Raw genomic sequence first — 21561 nt, 5'->3', positions numbered from 1 at the left:
GAGCATCTCGGGAGTCCGGCTCAAAGCTTGGTGGGAGGCGACCCGGCCGGGTGAGAGGACGGCGGTGGGCGGGGCCTGGTGGCGGGGCCTGGAGGGGGCGCGGGTGGCGCAGGGCCGGAGGATCCGCGGGACTCGCCTCTCCTAGTCCCGCGCGTGCCCCGGCCGGCCTCGATGTGCGGATCGGCAGAATGGGTCTAATGGCCGCCGCCGTCGCCGGAATGCTGAGCGCTGGCCCTCTCCCTGCAGCCTTCTCATGCCCGGCTGCGAGCTGCCCGTGGGCACCTGCCCGGACATGTGCCCGGCCGCCGAGCGCGCCCAGCGCGAACAGGAGCGCCGCCTTCACCGCTTCGAGGTGGCGCCGGGGGACCGCGGGGACCGGGCCGACCCGCAGCGCGCGGTGAAGGAATACATCCGGCCGGCCGCGGGCAAGCCCCGGCCCTCGCCGAGCCAGCTGCGGCCGCCGCCCGTGCTGCTGGCCACCGTGCGCTACCTGGCGGGTGAGGTGGCCGAGCGCGCCGACGCGTCCCGCGCCGAGGTGGCCGGTTTCGTGGCTGATCGGCTGCGCGCGGTGCGGCTGGACCTGGCGCTGCAGGGCGCAGACGACATCGAAGCGGCGGCGGTGTTGGAGGCGGCGCTGGCGACGCTGCTGGCTGTGGTGGCGCGTCTGGGGCCCGAAGCGGCGCCCGGGCCCGCGGACCCCACGCTGCTGCAGGCCCAGGTGCAGGAGGGCTTCGGCTCGCTGCGGCGCTGCTACGCACGGGGCGCCGGGCCCCACCCCCGCCAGGCTTCCTTCCAGGCCCTCTTTCTGCTCTATAACTTGGGTGAGTCGGGGTCTCGGCGCAGGGGCGGAGCACGGGAACCGGGGCTCTCCACGAGGACGGTGGAGGCCGGGGAAGCAAGGAGAAGCTTTAAACTCCCACCATGAGTTCCTTGACCAGGGCATTCGGAGGCACCTCGTACGTGTGTGTCAAGTCAGTGCACAAGTTCCACTGAGTGACCTCGGGCCTGTCCCTTCCCTTCTCTCGTTTTCTCAGCAGTCGAAGCGAAAGGGGTGGTTTTGGAAGGAGAGAGTTGGCATAAATAGCGGTTTTCGGAGTTTTCCAAATCTCCACTCCCAGCGTTGCAGTCAAGAACATATATGCCCACCGAATATACTCGAGACAGAAGTCTCGACATTATATCCTTTCTACGGGGAGTGCATTCGAATAGATTCTGTTCTGTTTAATTGTAACAAAATGCTGTTGGCTTCACTACCTGCTAATGGGTTAGAAGCCCCAGTTTACAAGAGTGACCCAAGATTCTAGTGTCCCTGATTCCCCTGGGAAGCAGGGGCAGAGTCTCCTAGAATAAATGGCCTTCCTCCAGGGAGGAATCCCAGGCCAGCCCTGAAGCTATCTGGGCTTCAGTCTCCCATCTGTAAACCCTGCCCATCTCTTCACTGTGTTATGAGAATCCAGCTCTGGACCCACCCGTATCCCATCAGGATTTAGATCAGAAAGAGACTGATGACTGGATCTAGGAGGGGAGAGGGAGGGAAAGGAGTTGGCCTAGGGGCGGGGAGGGGGAAGGGGGGGAGTGGCAGAGGACCCGAGGGGGTGGGGGTGGAGGAGGTAAGTGGGGCCCAAGGGGCCAGGTTGGCGGTGGGCTCGATGGAGGAGTTGTCATCTTGGCCTCCCGCCTTCCCAGGCTCCACGGAGGCCCTGCACGAGGTCCTGCAGCTGCCTGCGGTCCAGCGCGCCTGCCCGTCCCTGCGCACGGCTCTGGCCGTGGATGCCGCCTTCCGCGAGGGCAATGCTGCCCGCCTCTTCCGCCTGCTCCGCAGCCTGCCTTACCTACAGAGCTGTGCGGTGCGTTGCCACGTGGGCCACGCCCGCCGCGCAGCCCTGGCTCGCCTCGCTCGTGCCCTGAGCACCCCCAAGGGCCAGGCTTTGCCTCTGGACTTCGTGGTGCGCCTGCTGGCCCTGGACGGGCTCGAGGAGGCCCGGGATCTATGCCAGGCCCACGGGCTGCCCTTGCACAGGGAGGAGAGCGTCGTATTCCTGAGGGGTCACTACACTGAGGAGGGGGTGCCACCTACTGGCACCTGCAGCCTGTTGGTGGGGAGCAAACTTGGGGAACGCACCCTCGAGGAGGTGGTCATGGCAGAAGAGGAAGACGAGGGAGTGGACAGACCCAAGCCCCCTCCGTGAGCCCAGGCTCTCCTTTCCCTTTGCCTGGATTATCAGACGGTAAAAGGAACTTGTTTTATAAGGAGCAATGGCTAGGCTTGATTTATTTGGGGGAGAGTTGAGACCTGGGAAGGGTGTGGGGGGAGAAACCCAGACTGGGCAGGTCCCTTCCCACCCTGGACTTGGTTTCCTGGTGTCCCTGAGGAATGACCTTGGTGATCCCCGGGTTGGTATCGTGCCTCTCACCCACCCCCACTGAGGGCAGTTTGTACTCGGCCATTCTCCACCTCTGCCCCCCAAGAGCCAGGATGCGGGTGTGGGGAGGGTTTCATTTAGGGCTTGTCACTGCCGTTAGGTATCCACAACTGGAGGGACCTCAGAAACTTGAGAGGGTCCCTTGGTGGTGCCATCAAAAAACGGGCACACTCCAAGAAGACTGGGGTGGGAGAGGGTTAGGACAGAAGCCAGTGGGGGTTGCCGAAGAAAGGCTGCAGTCAGAGTTCAGCCACAGGCCTCAGAGTGGCCGCTGCACCCTCCAGGGCCACCGCCACAATGCTCAGCTGCCTCTGCACCTCAGCCCAGGCCTCAGACCCAGGACCTGTGTCCTTGGCCTGGGAGCAGGCATTGGCCAGGCCCGGGAACGTAGCTACAGAGCCTGTGTGGCGGGGTGCCCAGAGCACATGACTGATGGTAGAAACGGGGATAAGGAGGGTCAGTTGGGGGCCAGGAAAAGGGGGAGCATTTCAGCCTGGACCAGGCTCAATTCGGGTATCCAGCTAGGCACAAAAGCCATCTGTAAAAGCCTGGGCAGTTCCAGCAACACTGGTAGGGGGATATGTGGGTTCCGATCCCAGTTCACAGCGTGACCTTAATGATTTGCCTCCCCATCTGTCCCATGAGGCTGGGCTAGGCTCTAAAAACGCGTGCAGCTCTGACACCCTCCTTCCCTCCCTCAGGCAGGTGGCCGTTGCCCACCCCACCCCCGGTACCTCCCAGGGGCCTTGGGGCAGGCTCACCTGTAGTAGCGTTCCTCGGGGAAGGCTCTTGGGTTCAGGAAGGTTCGTTCTAAGAGCATCAGCTGGTCGTTGAGCATTCGGACCTGCAGGGCGCTGGAAGAGGCAGGACCTGCCAGTCACCTTGGAGCTGCCACCCAGCTGCCCACCTCGTGCTTCCCTCCCAGACACACAGACCCCGCCCTACTGTCCTTGCTCACTTGGGGCCGTCCTTCTGCACTGCTGCTATCTGTTGGTTCAAGGCTGCAGCTGCCCTTTCAAACTTCTCCACTGCAGTCACCAGCGGCTCTGTGGGGGACAGCCAATGACTTAGGCTTGGGGGTGCAGGGAACCCCTGGGCCCCAGTATTGAGGGTTCCGTACCCAGGCTAATGCCGTGCTGCTGCAACAGGGCCCTGAGGTCCCGCTGGGCAGCCTGCAGGAAGCTGCGGAGGGTCTCGCTGTAGTCACTGACATTAAGGGGCAGGAAGAGGCTGTCACTGAGCCGGAGAAGCACACTTCCAGCTGTGCGGGCCACCGCCTGATGGCTGCTGAAACCTGCAGGGAGGGTGACAGGGCCAGGGCTTAGTCTTCAGCCCCTTTTCTTCCAGCCCCAGGATGCCCCCGGCCCCTCTCCTCACCAGGGTCCACGAATTTGTCCACATAAACAAAGGTGTCAAAGGCCGTGTGGTAGGTAGGGTAGATCCGGGCCGAGGTCTTGCTCTGGGGCAACAGAAGCCAGAGAGCATGGGCTCAGGATAGGAAGTGGGAGAAGATTCAGGGGCGTTCTCTCAATTCAATCCGCACAGCATCGGAGAGGTAAGTTTTAGAATTCCCTCTTTAAAGGAGGAAACAGGCTGAGAGAGGTTAAACAACCCGCAGAGCTGAGCTGGTGCCAATTTCACATGAAGGAGAAGAGCCTGGCTTTGGGGTGAGATGGAGGTTCAAATCCCAGCTCCTCCCCCCAGGAGCCAGGTGTCCAGGAGGAATGAAAGGGATTTTTGAAGCATCAAAAGGGAGACACTCTGCATCCTCAGTTTTATTTTACTTTCACACCAGTGCCATGTAGTAGATTTAACTTTCATTTATCCCATTAGAGCATCAATTCTGACACATCTTTTCTGATTTTAAGACCTCTGAAATCAGGTCAGTAACATCATACAAATAATTGGCAGGGTTTTCCCCCCCTTTTGAATAGTGCATCCTACAATCAGTAGTATCTTAAATTTGATAAAATAACGTGGTTGCCCAGAGAGGTTAAGAAACTTAACTGAGGTAACACAGTTCCTGAGTGGTGGAGCCCGATTCAGTCTGCAGCAGAGCAGCCCCAAGAAAGGGAGCGTCTTCTGGAGCAAGGTACTAAGGCGGAGACCGAGGGGCGACAGCTCACCCGGTCATAGGTGTAGGCGATGTCCATGGAGGAGATGCCCAAGAAATGAATGAAGGGCGCATAGTCGCTGCCGGCACCCAGAGAGCCCAGGCTGCGGGGAGAAAGAGGCCCAGGCTGGAAGGTGTTGGGCTGGCCGCCTCAGCGGCGTCCCCATCCCGGCCCGGGGCTCACCTGGGAATCAGGCCATACACCGGACTGCTACGGTTGAAGTAGCGGATCCAATTGTCGTAGATGCTGAGGGCGCCGGGGCCTGGGGCCTGGATCTGGACCAGAGGGGAGCCCAGCCTCGGGTGGGGCCCATAGCGCCTCGCCCCGCCTCAACTCCCGGGCCTGCCCTCTGCACCCCCACCCTGCACCGCGTTCTCGCCCTCCCCAGGGCCGGCCCCTCATCAGTCCACCAGCTCCGCTAGCAGCCCCCGCCCCCTCCGTCTGGCCTCGCCCCAGGCCCGCTAGTAAGCCCCGCCCACTCCGCCTGGCCCCGCCCCATCCCTCCTGAGGCGCGACCTGTTTGGCCGCGGAGAAGATGACGCTCTGGACCGGGGGAGTCCCCTGCGCTCTCAGGGTGGCGTTGGCTGCGGGAGGAGCAGGGAAAGATTTCGGGTCCCAGTCCCTTCCATTACCCCAGCCCCCGGCCGGCCCAGCGCCCGCCTACCAAACACCGAGATGTCCACGTTGATGTAGGCCACGGCGCGCTCCTGCAGCTTGCTGAAGAACTCCTGCGGCGGCGGCGGCGGTGTCAGTCCCGGGACCCCCCCTCCCCCTCCTCCTCCCCCCACCCCCGACCCAGCCGGGCGCGCGCACCTCCGTGAACTCGGTGGAGCCAATGAGGCCGAACTCCTCGGCCCCCCAGCTCGCAAACACGATGGATCTGCGGGGACGCCAGGTGCCTGCGGAAGGGAATGAAAGATCCTGGGGTGGCTCAGAGGAAAGGGTAGGGGCGTGGGGAACCCTCGGTCCTGGCACACACCCCCTCCCCCCAGCTAGGCCTTTCCTGAGACTCCCTCCTCTGCTTTGACGCCCCCCAAATCAACCTCCTTCCAACAGGTGAATTCTGCCTTCCCTCTTCTCTGAAGGTAGACTGGAAAGACTTCCCTCCCTCCACCCCCAGCCATGGCTCCCACATACCTTGCGCAAAACTCCCCCCTCACCCTCTTCATCTGATGGGCAGTCACGTTCCCCCCTAGTGCTTTATCCATATTAAATCAACCCCGTTATAGCCCCTTGAGAGGAGTCCTATTATTATCGCCATTTTACAGTTGAGTTAAATGACTTGTCCAGGGTCACGCAGCTGATAAGCAGCAGAGCCCAGGTTCAAATGCAGGCATCCGGCTCCAGAGTTCTGGGGTTTAAGCACTGCTACACGCCGCCTCTCGGAACATCTCCGATCCGGCTCCCATCTCCAGGCTCCCTGAGGGCACTGCTCTTGCCATGGTGCCAGCCACCTCCCGGAGGCCCCTGGAGACTCTGACCTTGCTCTCCATACCTCCACCCACATCTGGCTTAGCTCAGCCCCCTTTGATCACTCCTCAGCTTTTGCTTTAAACAGAATTTTTAGAAATGATTAAATTGAGGCCATGCGTACCATGACAAATCCCCACACTTATTCCTGTCCCGAATGCATAATCTGCATCTGATCGTAGAAACCTCAGACTAACTCAAATTGAGCACCTTCTAGAAGATATTGTCAGGATCGTGAAAGACAAAAAAAAAAAAAAGCTGAAGGATGAATCTGGGATTAAAGGAGGCTAACAAGACAAGGTAACTGGAAGGAAAAATTTGAGACAGTGCAATGGTAACCCGTAACAAACTCTGCAATCCATTCCGTATCTACTTATCAAAGTGTACTTTGAAAATCATTGCTTTTTTAAATTTTGTTTTCATATATATTACATTTAACAATAAAAAAAGGTTTAAAAAAATAGATGTTAGAGACAGAGCGAAAGCAAATATGTTCAAGCATTTAATATTCAGTGTCCAAAGATGAAAAATATATGTGGAGTTTTTGTGTTGTTTTTGCAACTTTTATAAGCCTGAAATAATTTCAAAATCAGATGCTTAAAAAAAGCAAAAAAAGAAGAAAAGTCAAAAGCCCAGCCTCTCTCTGAATGCTCACCCACTAGCAGTATCCTTGGGGACTCTGCAGCCACGCATGGCTTCGCCTGCCAGTTTAAATCTCATCTCTTTCGGACCTGGAACTGGCACCATCAGCTGACTGCTTTCCCTCCCCCTGGAATGTCCCTTGGACGCCTCAAAATCAACACGTGAAGGACTGAATTCACGTTCTTCCCCCCAGACCTGCCCTCTGATCCTATTTTATTTCTGATTAACGGCCTGGCCATTTAACCGAGTTGCTCGGACCAAAATCGGAAAACCCGGAACCCTCCTCTTGCCCGGGCCCTCACCTCTGAAGCCGGCACACCCCAAGGCCATGGGCTGTCTCCTGAATGCGGGGACTCCTCCCTACAGTTTCAGATTTGGACTCAATCGTGTCATCCGATTAAAGTCCTTCTCCAGCTTCCCCCTGCCCCTGGGCTGTAATGACACTTCCCAAACGGCCTGGCAGTGCCGGGGTCTGGTCTGGCTGCTCTGCCACCCCGTCCGGGCCACCGGCCTGCTTGCCAGCTGTGCTGAAATGCGGCAATGCCACCTGCTCAGAGAGGGTGTCCCCCAGGTCCTCCCTGCCCCTGGAAAGCGCCTTGGACATTTTTTTGGTCTTTACAGCACACGTTGCAATCATTACCACCTGCCGTGGTCAACACGGCCTCCCTGGTGCCTAGAACTGGCTTGGCATGTGGTGGGCATGCAAGACCCAATGCGGATTTGTTGAGTCCACGATGGTCCTTTGTCCCTGCCCCCTGTGGGCAGAGGCCGGGCTCTGCCTTGCTCACTAAGGCATCCCAGGCCTGGCTCCCTGCGGAGCACCCAGGGGTGCGTGGAATGAGCCACGCCATAGCCCCAGGCACCTCTGCCTCCCGGGCCATCAGGCTCTAGCCCAAGTTACTCCAGACTAGGAGAGAGGAGGTGGGACAGGACAAGCTTGGGGAGGAGTGGATGGGAGGTAACCTCCTGAGGTGGGGTAGTGGTCGGGGGGCTCGCGAAATCCCCTGGACAAGGCTGGGAGGTGGGGGCTCACCCTTCTTCAGCAGGGTCCCCAGGACGTGGGAGAGCTCCAGGAGGACAGCAGTGCCACTGCTAGGGTCCACGGCGCCATGCACCCAGCTGTCCCGGTGGTTCCCATACAGCACATAGCGGTCTGGGCCGAGGAGCAGAGGGTCAGAGAACCGGGGAAGGGGGTGCTGGGCGGGGCCACCCAGGGTCCTGGGGGACTCCTGGAGCCAAGCGGGGACCACTCACCAGGCTCCACGGCCCCGCGAATGATGCCCAGGACGTTGGAAGAGTTGCGCAGCTCGAGGCGGTTGTGCACACTCACATTCACCTGGCTGGGGGGGTGGGGCAGGGGTGGGGGGCAAAGGCGTGGTAGGGGTCTCGGAGCTGCCAGAGAAACTGAGGCCAGAGAGGGGATCGGACCTGGCCAAGGTCCCCTGTCCAGAAGTGCCAGGAGCGGCAGCCAGGCTGAAGCCCGGGTTTTCTAATTCTGATTCTCCTTTCCATTCACTTACTCGCTCACTCATCACCCAGGAAATACCTATTGGGCGCTTAGGGGACACCTGGCATGGCACACGGCTCTGGGCAGTGAAGAGACAGAGGCGTCCCTGGCCCTCGTGGGGCTTTACTCTCTTGAGGGAGACAGACTGTGAGGAAGTGAAGGACTGCAGGAGGTGAAAAGGGCCTGGGGCAGGGCAGGCCTGGAGGGGCAGGAGTGCGGGGAAGCATGTTCCCAGGAGAGGGAACAGCAAGTGCAGAGCTGACTTGAGCACGAGCTCAGCGCGTTTGAGGAAGGGAGTAGCATGGTTGGCACTGAAGGTGGAGGTCTGAGGGGGGACGGGGGAACCCCACACAGGGCCTTACAGGCCACCCCTCTGGGTCACTGTCTCATCCAAAGACGAGACGGATATTTTGGAATGGGGAGAATGGGTTGAGAGAGAGAAGGAAGGGAAAGTCCAGGGCTTGGAGTGGGAAGAGGGTAACAAGGGGAGAGGAGAAGAGTGTTGGGGGGACCGGGGCAGGCAGCCCCACCTCACCTGTCTGCTGTGAAGTTGCCACCAGGGCGAAAGCCTGGTCCCAATCTGTAGTCACAACCCAGGGCTCCCTGCCAGGCAGCCGGTGCTAAAGCTCCCTGGAGGTTACTGGGGAGGAAGGGAGGCCCTTCCATTGGATGTTGAAATGCAGGAACCCCCCAGGGGATTGGGCAGGAGACCCCAGGGTACCAGCTCACCAGAGCAAGACTTTTGCATCCTCGAAGCCAATGGGCTGTGTGGGAATCGGGGGAAATCCGGAGGCAACAGCAGGGTCCAGGCGGAAGGAGGAGGGGTGGGCTGGAAGGTAGGGGGTCAGGGGATCCCCAAAATACTCAAAGTAGCTGCCCCGCTCCACCCCTGAGGGAGGCAGGCGCCACGTGTGCGGGAAGGTCTGGTTGGGTGAGTGATGGCCGTCGTTGATGTCAGCGGGGTCCGTGTACACCAGCACCCCGGCCACCCCGTGTTTAGCGGCGTTCACGGCCTGCAGGGGGAACAGAGGACATGATGGGGGAGGGGGAGGGGCAGGGAGGGGGCACTTTCTTCTCCACCCCCCCACATGGGCAAGATGATGCGTGCACAAGGCATTTATCATAGTGCTGCTCGGTAAGCCAAAGACCCTGGGGTCTGGTTAAATAAATTATGGGATCTAGCATGCAACAGAATACTACGCAGCCCTATAAAAGGACCAGGACACAGTTTCCATACTGATCAAGAATGATCTCCAGGATGTATTATAATGGGAAAAAAAAAAAAAAAAACCACAAAAAGCATGGCTCAGAACCATGAGTTGGTATGCTCTTTTTTTTTTTTTCTGTATGTGGTACGGAGGGGTCACATTTCATTATTTTTCCACGTTAGCATGTTATTGCAGCACCATTTTGTTGACTTTTTTTGTTTGTGTGTGTTTGCTTGTTTGTTTGTTTTTTTGGGAAATGCATGGACCGGGAATCGAACCCAGGTGTCCCACATGGCAGGTGAGAATTCTACCACCGAACTACCCTTGCACCTCCTGGCATGCTACTTTTATGTGCCAAGGGGGGAACATAAGAATCTATATTTGTATATGCTTCTTCCAAGAAGAAAATTCTGGACTGATATCCCATAAACTAAACTAATTAAAGTGGTTACCTGTTTGGAGAATGGCATTAGAAGAAGAATTTGCATTCTATACCTTTTGATAGTAGAAAAAATTGGGGGAGCTAGGCAGGTGATACCTAGTCCAAAATTCTAATTGAAAGAAAGCAAGGATGGGGCAACAGGAAGAATTTAAATGAAATATTCAGAGAAGAATGACTTCCCAGGAAGACTTAGACTCCCAGACTATCAAAGCTGGAAATTTCCCCCCCTGTCTCCACCTTTTTTTTTTTTCTTTCTTAAGGCTCAGAGAGGTTAGGAGAGGCACTCAAGGTCACACAGCAAGCCAGGGGTACAGCTGAACAGAGCTCAGTTTTTCTGCCCCAGCCCAGCCCAGGGCTCGACCCACCACTCAACGCTGCCCCTCCCCCTCTACTTCACTTTCTCCCCTCCCCACCCCACGCTGCTCACCTTGGCCCCACGCCCTGCACCCCCAAAGCGGGTGAGGGCGATGGTGCCCTTGAGTGTGATGTTCCGACTTTGTAGCTCCTTAAAGTCTTCTTCTGTGCCCCGGTTGGCATAGACGAGGAGGCCCTGGTTCCAAGGGGATTCTCAGAGCCAGGCCCAGGAAAAGGTGGGGTGAGGAAAAGGGACGGAAGGCCAGGTGGCAGAAGGAATGATTTAGATCCAATTTGCCCACCGCTTGTGAGCTCCCTGAGGGCAGAGTCACAGCTGACCTCCCCTGTGTCCCTGTGGCCTCAATCAGCCCTGGCCTTGCACAGCAACCACCAGTGTTTGTTGAATGACTAAGTGAGAGGAAAGGGGTAGCGATGGAGGGTGGAGACGCGTCTCAAGTGCCCCTTGGGTCAGGCTGGGGAGAAGCTGGGGTGGGAGCCAGGAGGGGCTGGGCCATGGCAGGGGAGTGGGGTTGCCCCAGGCCCACCTGTGGGGTTCCAGGGGGAGCGTAGGCGGCATAAGGTGGCACTATATCAGGCCCCTCCTGCTCCGCAGTTAGGTTCTCTTCGCTTTGCCGGCAGGAGAAGACCGTTTTGCCGCTGGGGTCCACTGTGGAGGGTGGGACAGCGTCAGGGCTGGCCCGGGCAACTCCCCCAGCCCAGCCCCGTCTCTCCAGCCCCGGCGTTCCCAGGTCTCACCAACGGCCACGAGGTTGGGTTGCTCCTGGCTGGGGAGGGAGAGAAGCACCTCGTAGGTGGGGGCCTCAGCCGCGTCCAGGCCGGTCTCCGGGTCCCGCCAGCGCTGCAGGAGCAGTTGCACCAGGGCCTCATCCCTGGGGGTGGCGGCCAGGTGCGGTTCCCTGGAGAGCTCCCTGCAGGGTGGATTGGGGGGGGAGGGGAGGGCGCGTCAAGGGCTGGGACGGGTAGGGGTTTGCCCACCGGGAGGGGTGGACGGACAGGCCTCTTGCCTCAGGTTCTCGCGGATTCTGCTGGCCTCCAGCTGCCTCATCACGGTCTCGAGGATCTCCAGGTCCAGGTCTTGGGATGCTGAGATGCTGGCGGCTGGTGGGTTGGCCTCTTTGGGGATGGCAAAGTGACCCAGGATGACCCCCAGCCCCAACAGGGCAGCGCCCACCACCACCACCCCCAGCACCCTTGCCCAGAGCATGCTGTGGAGTCGCGGCCAGCTGGGGTGTCCCTGAATGGGGCTCCTTATAGATGGGGTGTAAGACCTGGTTAACCATTACCCTGCCCCTAGCACTGCCCTTTGGTCCCCAGTGGCAGGGAGAATGAGGAGCATCCCGGGCTGGGAGCCACTCCACGTGAAAGCAGTTATATCTGTCTCTGTTTCTCCATTTCTTCCTAGGAACAGGTCTGAGGACAGAGGCCAAGCCAGGACCGCAACTCAGAGCTCCTGCATCCAGGGCAGGGCTGAGTTGCTGCTGCCATCACCACCTTTGTCTCCCTCCCTGTCATTTGCCTCAGCAGGTTTTGAGTTCAAATCCCATTCTTGCTTGACATTTGCTGTGTGGCCTTGGGCAAATCACTTGACCTCTCTGCGCCTGTTTTTCTTAGCTGTAGAATGGGGATCAGAGCACCTCTTCACAAAGCTGTTGGGATGTCTTCATGACTCAGGATAGTATCTGTAAAAACTGTTTGGCACAGAGTGGGAGCTCAGTAAATTTTCATTGCCCCTCCCTTGTTTGCCTTCCCTAAAACCCAAAGCTCAGGGCCAAAGGTAGAAAGGGCATCCTGATGGCATCTCTGTACCTATCCTGCAGGGGCTCCCAGCTTATGGCCGGAGGTGGGACTCTTCCAGATCTCACAGAGAGCGGTGCAGGGCTGGGAAACCCCCCAGGGCTCAGGGCTAGGACTCCTGCCAGCCCCCTTGGCCTCTCCTGTCTTGGGGTTTCTGCCCAGCCAGGCTGCAGCCCACTAAACTGTCCCCAGATGCCTGGAGAGCTGGGGGAGCTGGGCCAGGGTGGACTGTGTGTGGCCACCAGCCTGCTCACACCCCGATTTTGCTGGCCCCACCTTCCACCCCGCCCACCATGCCCCAGTCCCCTTGGGCAGTGAACCGGGACGGCCGCCTGGGGGGCAGGATGAGGTGTGGATAAGTGACTTCAGGTAGGTCACCAGGAAGATGAGAGGTGCTTGGAGATGCTTATCTGCGCCCGCAAGGGACCTTGGATCTTATCAGAAGCCCATCGGGGCGGGGCGCGCACACATTCCATCTGAGGACACGGTCACCGGTCACCGCCAGGCAGGCGGGAGAAGGGTGTAGCCCCTGGGTCATGTGACATTACTGAAGCCACAGCGTGACAGCCGCGTGGCTGGCTCTGCGGCTCTCCTCTGGGTGAGGGCAACGCCCGGTGGGTGCCTGCCACTTCTGAGAGGGTGCACAGCACCCCAGAAATCCAGCACTGGCTGTCGGGGTCAGCCGCTGTTTTCACTGCTGCGGGCACCACATCTAAGCATGATCAGTTTTCTTGCTGCCGTCTAGGCGGGGTCTGTGCGTGGTCCCTCCCGGGACATTTTGTGCAGGCGTGGATGGACATCACCTAAGGTAGCTAAGGCAAATGGCCACCCTCCCAGCCTCCCCGTGCCTTGGTCCCTCCTGAACCACCGGTGCATGGGTGCCCCCTCCAGACCTGGGGCCCTCGCCTCCCACATCTCACCTCTCCCCTTGCCCCATTTAAGTCCTTTGCAAACTCTCTTGGCCCTGGTTGCAGTCACTGGGAAAAATCCCAACCTGGTACCACCCGACTCTGCATTTGTACCCTTTGCCCCTGGAAAGTCACGTGACTCTGCTGCTCCCGCTTTGAATTTATGGTCACAAACCTCACACAGGCCCTCAGTTCCACCCAGCAGTCCTGCCGGCTTTCCCTGGTCCATTGGCTCCCCCATGCTCCCCGGGGGGAGCTCAACTCCCCCCTTCTCTTCCCAGGTCTGACGGGAGCTTCCACCAGGGGAGCTGCCCACCTGTCCCGTTCAGAAACATGGATGAAGATATCCCCTTTCTAGTTTAAGGTGTATTAGGCTGGAGGGAGGTGCCTGAACCTGCAGAGCTGTGTTCCAGGAGCCATGTTCCTTAAGGATGATTGTATAATGATATAGCTTTTGCAGTGTGACTGTGTGATTGTGAAAACCTTGTGTCTGATGCTCATTTGATTTGGGGGATGGACAGGTGAGTAAAACATATGGATTAAAAATAAATAAATAATAGGGGGAACAAATGTTAAAATAAATTGAGTAGATTGAAATACTAGTGATCAATGAAAGGGAAGGGAAAAAGGTCTAGAAAAAAATAGGGGGAACAAAGGTGAAAATATATTAGGTAGGGTGCCCACCTTTTATGCGATTCCTGGACCATGCACCCTCCAATTATATATATCTATAACTATATATAGGGTAGATGGAAATACTAGCGGTCAGTATGGGGTGAGGGGTATGGTATCTATGAGATTTTTTCCTTTTTCTTTTTATTTCTTTTTCTGGAGTGATGCAAATGTTCTAAGAAATGATCACGGTGATGAATACACAACTATGTGATGATATACCAAGAATGGAATGATCATATGGTAAGAATGTTCGTGTTTGTATGTTGTTATGTTTTGTCACAAACACACACACAAAATATATATATATGTAAAAGAAATGTGAGTGAAGCCTCAGTTTGAACAGGGTCGCATTCTGGGTAACACACCTCTCTCTGATTCCAGCAAATAAGTATTTATTGATTAAAATAAGAAAGACACAGAAATAAAGTAAGTTACATCACCATTCAGCAACACCCAAAGAAGAATGCTGGGGAATCTCAGAGACAACTTTTCGGGTCCAACTTGGAAAGCCCCGACTGCAGTGTTCTCCTCTTGGATGAGACTCCAAAGTCTTGGGTTTTTTTTGTAGGATTTATATAGTACAATTTTAGTTATGGTCCGATTGATTCACTGTGCAAGCTCAAGTGTTTCTCATGAGACTGGCCAGGTCTCAAGAGAAACTTCCTTGAAAAAAAATATTTTTATGAAAGTATATTCCCGTCCTCAGTGGGTAGCCAGCCCTCCGAATCGGATCTGTACATTTTACCAGCAAAACAAAACGGTCGCTAGATGTTTGTTTGGTGCCTTGTGATACGGACAGTTGCACATATGTGAGCTAAGCTGGTTTCTGTGATGGAAACAACAAATCATGCAGAGGGTCAAGCTGTCCCTCTGGGGCAATAAACAATTTTGTGCTTTCATAGCGAGGCAAGCTCTTATACACAGGCATGTCACCGCCCCTGGCTCCTTTCCTCGGCCCTGCCCCTCTCTGAGGTCACCCCCTTTCTTTGTGCACCAGAGCCCAGCCCCCCTCTCTCCAGTTCACCCATGTGGCACCAGCATGTGGCACTACTTCTCTTCTCTTCATCTTTTCTCTGCAGTGGATCATTTCCATCTGTCTCCAATCAACCATTTATGCCTCCCAGCTTAAAAAAAAAAAATCATCTAATCCCACTGGCTCCTCCAGTCATTTTTCTATGATAAAACTCCTTGAAAGCTTTGTCTGTGCCGGCTCCATTTCCTCTCCTCGCTGTCTCTCTCGAAGCCCCTCCAGTCTGGCCTGTGCCCACCACTCCGCTGAAACTGTTCCTGAAATGGGGCAATTTTCCTCCATGTTGTTGAATCCAGTGGTCAGTTCTGTTCTCTTCCCACCGGACCTGGCAGGAGCATTTGCCACGGCTGATTGCTCGGTTCTCAACGCTTCGCTTCGTTTGCTTGGCTCCCAGGAGTTTTCACTTGCTTGCTGGCTTCCCCCTGCCCCCGCCCCATCTTTGTGGCTGCTTCTTTTCAGTCTCGTTTGCTGGTTACACTTCAGCTTCCTGACTTCTTCTTTTTTTTTTTAACATGTCAATTTTTATTTGCATTATTTTATAGCAAAATTTTTTTTTGTATGCTGTGGGGGTCACATTTCATTCTTTTTCCATGTGACTACCTGTTTTTGCAACACTATTTCTTTCTTTTTTTTTCTCCTTAGTATTTAAAAAAAATTTTTTAACATATGATCATTCTGTTCTACATATATAATCAGTAATTCACAATATCATCACATAGTTGCATATTCATCATTATGATCATTTCTTAGAACATTTGCATCAATTCAGAAAAAGAAATAAAGACAACACAAAAAGAAAGAAAACAAAAACAGAAAAAAATATATATATACATATCATACCCTTTACCCTTCCCTAGCATTTCACTAGCATTTCAATCTAAATTTATTTTAACATTTGTTCCCCCATTATTTATTTTTATTCCATATGTTCTACTCGTCTGTTGACAAGGTAGATAAAAGGAGCATCAGACACGAGATTTTCACAATCACACAGTCACATTGTGAAAGCTATATCATTATACAATCATCTTCAAGAAACATGGCTACTGGAACACAACTCTACATTTTCAGGCAGTTCCCTCCAGCCTCTCCATTACATCTTGGATAACAAGGTGATATGTACTTAATGCATAAGAATAACCTCCAGGATAACCTCTCCACTCTGTTTGGAATCTCTCAGTCATTGACACTTTGTCTCATTTCACTCTTCCCCCTTTTGGTGGAGAAGGTTTTCTCAATCCCTTGATGCTGAGTCCCAGCTCATTCTAGGATTTCTATCCCACGTTGCCAGGAAGGTCCACACCCCTGGGAGTCATGTCCCACATAGACAGGGGGAGGGCAGTGAGTTTGCTTGTTGTGTTGGCTGGAGAGAGAGGCCACATCTGAGCAACAAAAGAGGTTCTCTTGGGGGTGACTCTAAGGCCTAATTTTAAGTAGGCTTGACCTGTCCTTTGTGGGGTTAAGTTTCCTATGAACGAACCCCAAGACTGGCGGCTCAGCCTATAGCTTTGGTTGTCTGCACTGCTTGTGAGAATATCAAGAACTCAACTTGGGGAGGTTGAATTTTCCCCTGTTCTCACCATTCCTCGACGGGGACCTTGCAGCACTATTTCTTGATTTTTGTGTGTGTGTGTGGGGGGGAGTGCAGACACTGGGAATCGAATCTGGGTCTCCCGCATGGCAGGCGAGAACTCTATACCACTGAGCTACCCATGTACACACACCCCTGACAACTCCTGTGTAACATTCTCTGATTCTAGAGAACTGTTTATACAATTCCAGTTAATGAGACATTGACTAAGGGAGCCAAATTTAAGTTAATAGGTGCAATCACATTGCAAGAGCATTCACACCAGCTGAAGAAGTGAGGACGAGCACAATTTGAAATAGATCTAGATGAAAAACAGAACGGTTTTTGAGTGAATGCTAATTAACAAAATACGTGCCTTTGAACACGTGAGTCAACTGAATAATGGAGAAAAAGAACATGTTACCCAAACTAGTCACAATAGGATGCAAAATGGATTAAAGTAATTTACATTTAAATTCTGCAAAAAAATAAAATAACTCAAATGGATCATTGCCCTAAACATAAAATAAAAACCTTAAAACCTTCTGAAAGAAAATGTATTAGAAAAACTAGGGAAACATGGGTTTGGCAGTAAGTTTTTGTTTGTTTTTTTTTAAGACACACGAAAGTACAACCCACAGGGGAAAAAGCTGTGAAGTTGGGCTATATTGAAATAAAAACTCTGGCTCTGTCAAAGACAATATTAAGAGAATATAGGTGATCCACAAACAGGGAGAACACATGAAATGTGTATGTGATAAAAGGTTTATATTGGAAATAAGAAAAGAAATATTAAACCTCAAAAATTACAAAGCAAAGCACCCATTAATAATTGGGCAGACATCTCCTTTCTTTTTGTTGGCAGGTTTTGCTGGCTTCCGCTGCCTGCTTTCTCCCTGCTTTCTTCCCTCATTAAATCTGTTAAGCTTTGACTCACTGTCCTGCGTGGAATCCTTAATGACTCGGTGCCTAACAGTTATCCTGGAGGTTATTCTTTGCATAGATACCCCTTTTTTTTTTTTTTTTTTTTTTTTTTTTGATATATATATATTTTTTTTATTAATTAAAAAAGAATTAACAAAACAATTAGAAATCATTTCAATGTACATGTACAATCAGTAATTCTTAATAACATCACATAGTTGCATATTCATCATTTCTTAGTACATTTGCATCGATTTAGAAAAAGAAATAAAAAGACAACAGAATAAGAATTAAAACAATAATAGAAAGAAAACAAAAACAAAAACAAAAAACCTATACCTCACATGCAGCTTCATTCAGTGTTTTAACATAATTGCATTACAATTGGGTAGTATTGTGCTGTCCATTTCTGAGTTTTTATATCCAGTCCCGTTGTACAGTCTGTATCCCTTCATCTCCAATTATCCCTTCTCTTTTTTTTTTTAATTAACAGAAAAAAAGAAATTAACCCAACATTTAGAGATCATACCATTCTACACATGCAATCATTAATTCTTAACATCATCACATAGCTGCATGATCATCATTTCTTAGTACATTTGCATTGGTTTAGAAGAACTAGCAACATAACCGAAAAAGATATAGAATGTTAATATAGAGAAAAAAAATAAAAGTAATAATAGTAAAATCAAAACAAAACAACACAAAACAAAACAAAAACCTATAGCTCAGATGCAGCTTCATTCAGTGTTTTAACATGATTACTTTACAATTAGGTATTATTGTGCTGTCCATTTTTGAGTTTTTGTAGATACCCCTTTTTAGTTCATGGTGTATTGGAGTGTCTAGAGGGAAGAACCTGAAACTGCTGAACTCTGTCCCAGTAGCCTTGATTCTTGAAGAAGACTGTATAACTATACAGCTTTTACAATGCAACTGAGTGATTGTGAAAACCTTTGTCTGATACTCCTTTTATCCAGGTGAGTAAAAAATAAACAAAAAATAATAGGGGGAGGTAAAGGGTAAAAACTGGGTCGATTGAAATACTGTGGGTCAAATACTGTAAGGGGTACAGGATATATGAGTTCTTTTTCTTTCTTTGTATTTCTTTTTCTGGAGTGGTGCGAATGTTCTAAAAATGATCATGGTGACAAATAAACAATGTGATGATATTGTGAGTCATTATCATATAATATGGCTGAATTGTAAGTGTGTGGCTATTCCTCAATAAAAATATTAAAAAAAATTTTTTTAGAAGGGTGGGCAATGGTGGCTCAGTGGTAGAGTTCTTGCCTGCCATGCCAGAGACCTGGGTTCGATTCCCGGTGCCTTGCCCATGCAAAAAAAAAAAAAAAAAAAAAAATTGGGCAGGTAGGGGTGGGCCCTAATGGAAGGCATTAACGCTGAGGCAGAGTGGGTAGGTGAGGCTGGATGAGCTCTGCCTGCCCATCCCCAGAGCTGCCCTGGTACTACTGCCTCATCTCTGCTCCCTCAGGATGCTGGGATCTGATGAGCTTTTTACTGGCCTCATTAAGGGACATTTTACCATGACTAATTCCACTGCAGTGTTTGATAATGGGAATGACAAGAAATTGAAAGGAATTAGACCTCCGTGTTTGCCTTCCCATGTTCTCCATCTTCACTGAATTCCAAGTGACATCACCAAAGCAGATGTCATATCATTAGGTCTACCATTTGGCAAAGTAACTAATCTTTTGATGTTGACGGGGAAAAAACAGGCTATCTTCAAAATCGTTTCTGGGGAAGCTGCTGTTACCATAGAGAATTATCACACTCCCTATTACTTCTCGCCTTTAAAGCCAGACTGTTTATATTCGGTGCTCCCATCCCAGAGAACCAAGACTATAGTCTGCTTAATTAAGCTAGAATCCAAGCTGCATTGCAGGCCATCAGTGTATCTTCCTGACTTCTTAATGTCAGAGTAGCTCAGAGCTCAAACCTTGGACCTATTTCCAATCAATACCTATTTCTTAGGGGATCCATCCAGGCTCCTGGCCAGCCTCCAAGATGGCGTGTAAGGAGAGTGTGGAAATTACAGAGACTTCCAAGGCTAGGGCATAAAAAACATTGTGGCTTCGGTCTTATTCTCTCTTGGATCACTTATCTGCTGCTATATTGGAAGGAACTCAAGCAACCTTATGACAAGGAATCAAGGCCTCCTGCCAACAACCAACAATCATTTGCTAGCCGAGTGAGTAAGCCATGATGCAAGTGGGATCCCCCAGCCCCAGCGAAGCCTTCAGAAATTATGGCCCCCGCTCACATTTTACCCACAGCCTCATGAAAGACCCCGAGCCAGAATTACCCAACCAAGCTACTTTCAAATTCCTAACCCGTGGGGACTGTGTGAGGTATTAAATATTTATGAATTTAAGTGTTGAATTTTGGAATAATTTGCTATGCAGCAATGGATAACTGATACAAATTACCAAGTATACATCAGTAACCCACAGCAGTCTGGTTTTTCCACCTGCCTACGTGACAGGTAGGCAGCACCTGACTGATCCAAAGGTATCTCATAGCTGACATGCCTGAAACTTACCTCTGACCTTTTTCCTCAACCCTCCACCCAATTTAATGAATGGCAGCCCATCTTTCTAGGGGCTCAGGCCAAAAACCCTGGAGTCATGTCTTTCCCCCTCCTCCTCTCACACTCCACCTTTGGTCTATGAGTAAATTCTGTTGGCTCATGTTTCTTTAAGATGATTGTATAATGATATAGCTTTCGCAAAGTGACTGTGTGATTGTGAAGACCTTTTTCCGATGCTCCTTTTAACTATGAAATGGACAGATGAGTAAAAAATATGGGTTAAAAATAAGTAAATAATGGGGGAACAAATGTTAAAATAAATAGGGTAGAGGGAAATACTAGTGGTCAATGAGAGGGAGGGGTAAGAGGTATGGTATGTATGAGTTTCTTCTTTTTGCTTTTTCTGGAGTGATGCAAATGTTCTAAGAAATGATCATGGTGATGAATATACAACTATGTGATGATACTGTTACCCACTGATTGCACACCAAGTATGGAAAGTTCATATGTTAAGAATGTTCGTGTTTGTATGTTGTTTGGTTTTATCAATAAAAATTTTCTAAAAATTCTGTTGGCTCCACTTTCAAAATTAAACCCCACCAAATCCCAACCAAAACCATTCTAGCCAATCCTAAAGAACACCTAGGGAAATACATAAGATTCTACAAAGGTTCCATGTACTGGGGTAACTTTCCAGAAACCTACAACCTCCAGATGGGTCCCTGGACCAGATAAGTCCTGAAATGCAGAGGGCCCAGACTCTCCAGAACATCAGCTAGTTCCATCCCCCCATCCCATATTATTGACAGCCCCTTCCAACATGAAAAAGCTAGAATGGGCATAGCCCAAACACCCCTAAAGAGTGGGATGGAAAGATCAAAGGTGATGGTGGAGTTATACAGAGAAGGTAGGGTTTAGCAAATGAATATGATTGGCTGAATCGTTGTATTGATATTTCTTTTAGTCTTCAGTATCTTAAAGCAGGTAGGAGTAAAAACCTAAAATTGTGGAATTGTAACCCAAGCAAACTCTGAAATCTGTTCTACAACTAATTGTTGTGATGTGCTTTGAAATGTATTGTTTTTCTTTAGCAGATATGTTATTTTTCACAAAAAAAGAAAAAAAGGGGATGATAAAAAATATATATATTCCTTCTAGCCTCCAGTGTTCTGGAGCAGCTAGAAGGAAAAAAGTCTGAGAGGATGGTACGGTAGCCCAGGACAAACTCTGGGATCTGTCCTCTAATACTTGTTGAAGAGTGCTTCGAAAACGATTAATTTTTCCTTCTTTGCTTTATATGTGTGTTATACTATACAATAAAAAGTTTAGAAAAATTAACCCCCATACCAGCTCCTCATCAGCACTGTCCCCATCGCCACCCAAGGCCAAGGCGCCATCATTTCTTGCCTGCGTCACTGCCACGGCCTCTTAGATGGTTTTTGTGATTCCATTCCTGTTCCCTTTAGTCCATTCTTAGCACAGCAGCCAAAGTCATCCTAGTAAAACACAAGTCAGGCCACAGCTGCGCTGGGCTCACAGCCCTCCAAAGGCTCCCACCTTGTTCAGAGTTAACAGTCAAGGTCATTACAGTGGCCAAGGACCCCTGCACGTCTTTGCCCTTATCTCTGAGCCCTCTCCCCTTAGTTCGTGGATCCAGCCACTCTGGCTTCCAGCTGTCCCTGGACTCCCACGCGTGCTCCTGCCTTTGTATTGGTTTTTCTTGCTCCCTGGAATACTTGCCCTTCAACTATCCTCGGGGCCCACTCCCTACACGTCTTTGCCCAAACTGAGAAGTCTTTGCATCCCAGTGAGCTCTCCCCTGACCACTCCATCTCAAATTGCATCCCTTCCCCTTTCCCAGGCATTGCTCACCCCTCTCCTGCTTGATTTTTCTCCATCACATCTCTCACCATTTAGCTTTTAAGTTC

General features: G+C 51.6%; 2 protein-coding genes across 2 annotated transcripts; one reads left to right on the top strand and one right to left on the bottom strand.

Annotated features, from left to right (window-relative positions):
- Positions 1–57: 57 nt before the first annotated feature.
- On the top strand, positions 58–2253 carry SAC3D1 (SAC3 domain containing 1). The gene is made up of 2 exons (XM_077115781.1): positions 58–821; positions 1687–2253. Exons 1-2 carry the CDS (start codon positions 254–256, stop codon positions 2187–2189), a joined length of 1071 nt encoding a protein of 356 aa, XP_076971896.1. The 5' UTR covers positions 58–253; the 3' UTR covers positions 2190–2253.
- On the bottom strand, positions 1953–11403 carry NAALADL1 (N-acetylated alpha-linked acidic dipeptidase like 1). The gene is made up of 18 exons (XM_077115780.1): positions 11186–11403; positions 10917–11089; positions 10706–10827; positions 10234–10356; positions 8886–9169; positions 8692–8796; positions 7904–7989; positions 7683–7802; positions 5351–5436; positions 5202–5265; positions 5054–5121; positions 4721–4812; positions 4550–4640; positions 3801–3882; positions 3544–3717; positions 3382–3469; positions 3185–3277; positions 1953–2852 (listed from the first exon to the last, which is right to left on the bottom strand). Exons 1-18 carry the CDS (start codon positions 11383–11385, stop codon positions 2663–2665), a joined length of 2241 nt encoding a protein of 746 aa, XP_076971895.1. The 5' UTR covers positions 11386–11403; the 3' UTR covers positions 1953–2662.
- Between the last annotated feature and the right edge of the window lie 10158 nt (positions 11404–21561).

The sequence above is a fragment of the Tamandua tetradactyla genome, chromosome 9 (genome assembly GCF_023851605.1).
Source record: "Tamandua tetradactyla isolate mTamTet1 chromosome 9, mTamTet1.pri, whole genome shotgun sequence".
Lineage (NCBI taxonomy): Eukaryota > Metazoa > Chordata > Mammalia > Pilosa > Myrmecophagidae > Tamandua > Tamandua tetradactyla.
The sequence above is the reverse complement of the archived record's forward strand: the minus strand, read 5'-3'. Positions and strand labels throughout refer to the sequence as shown.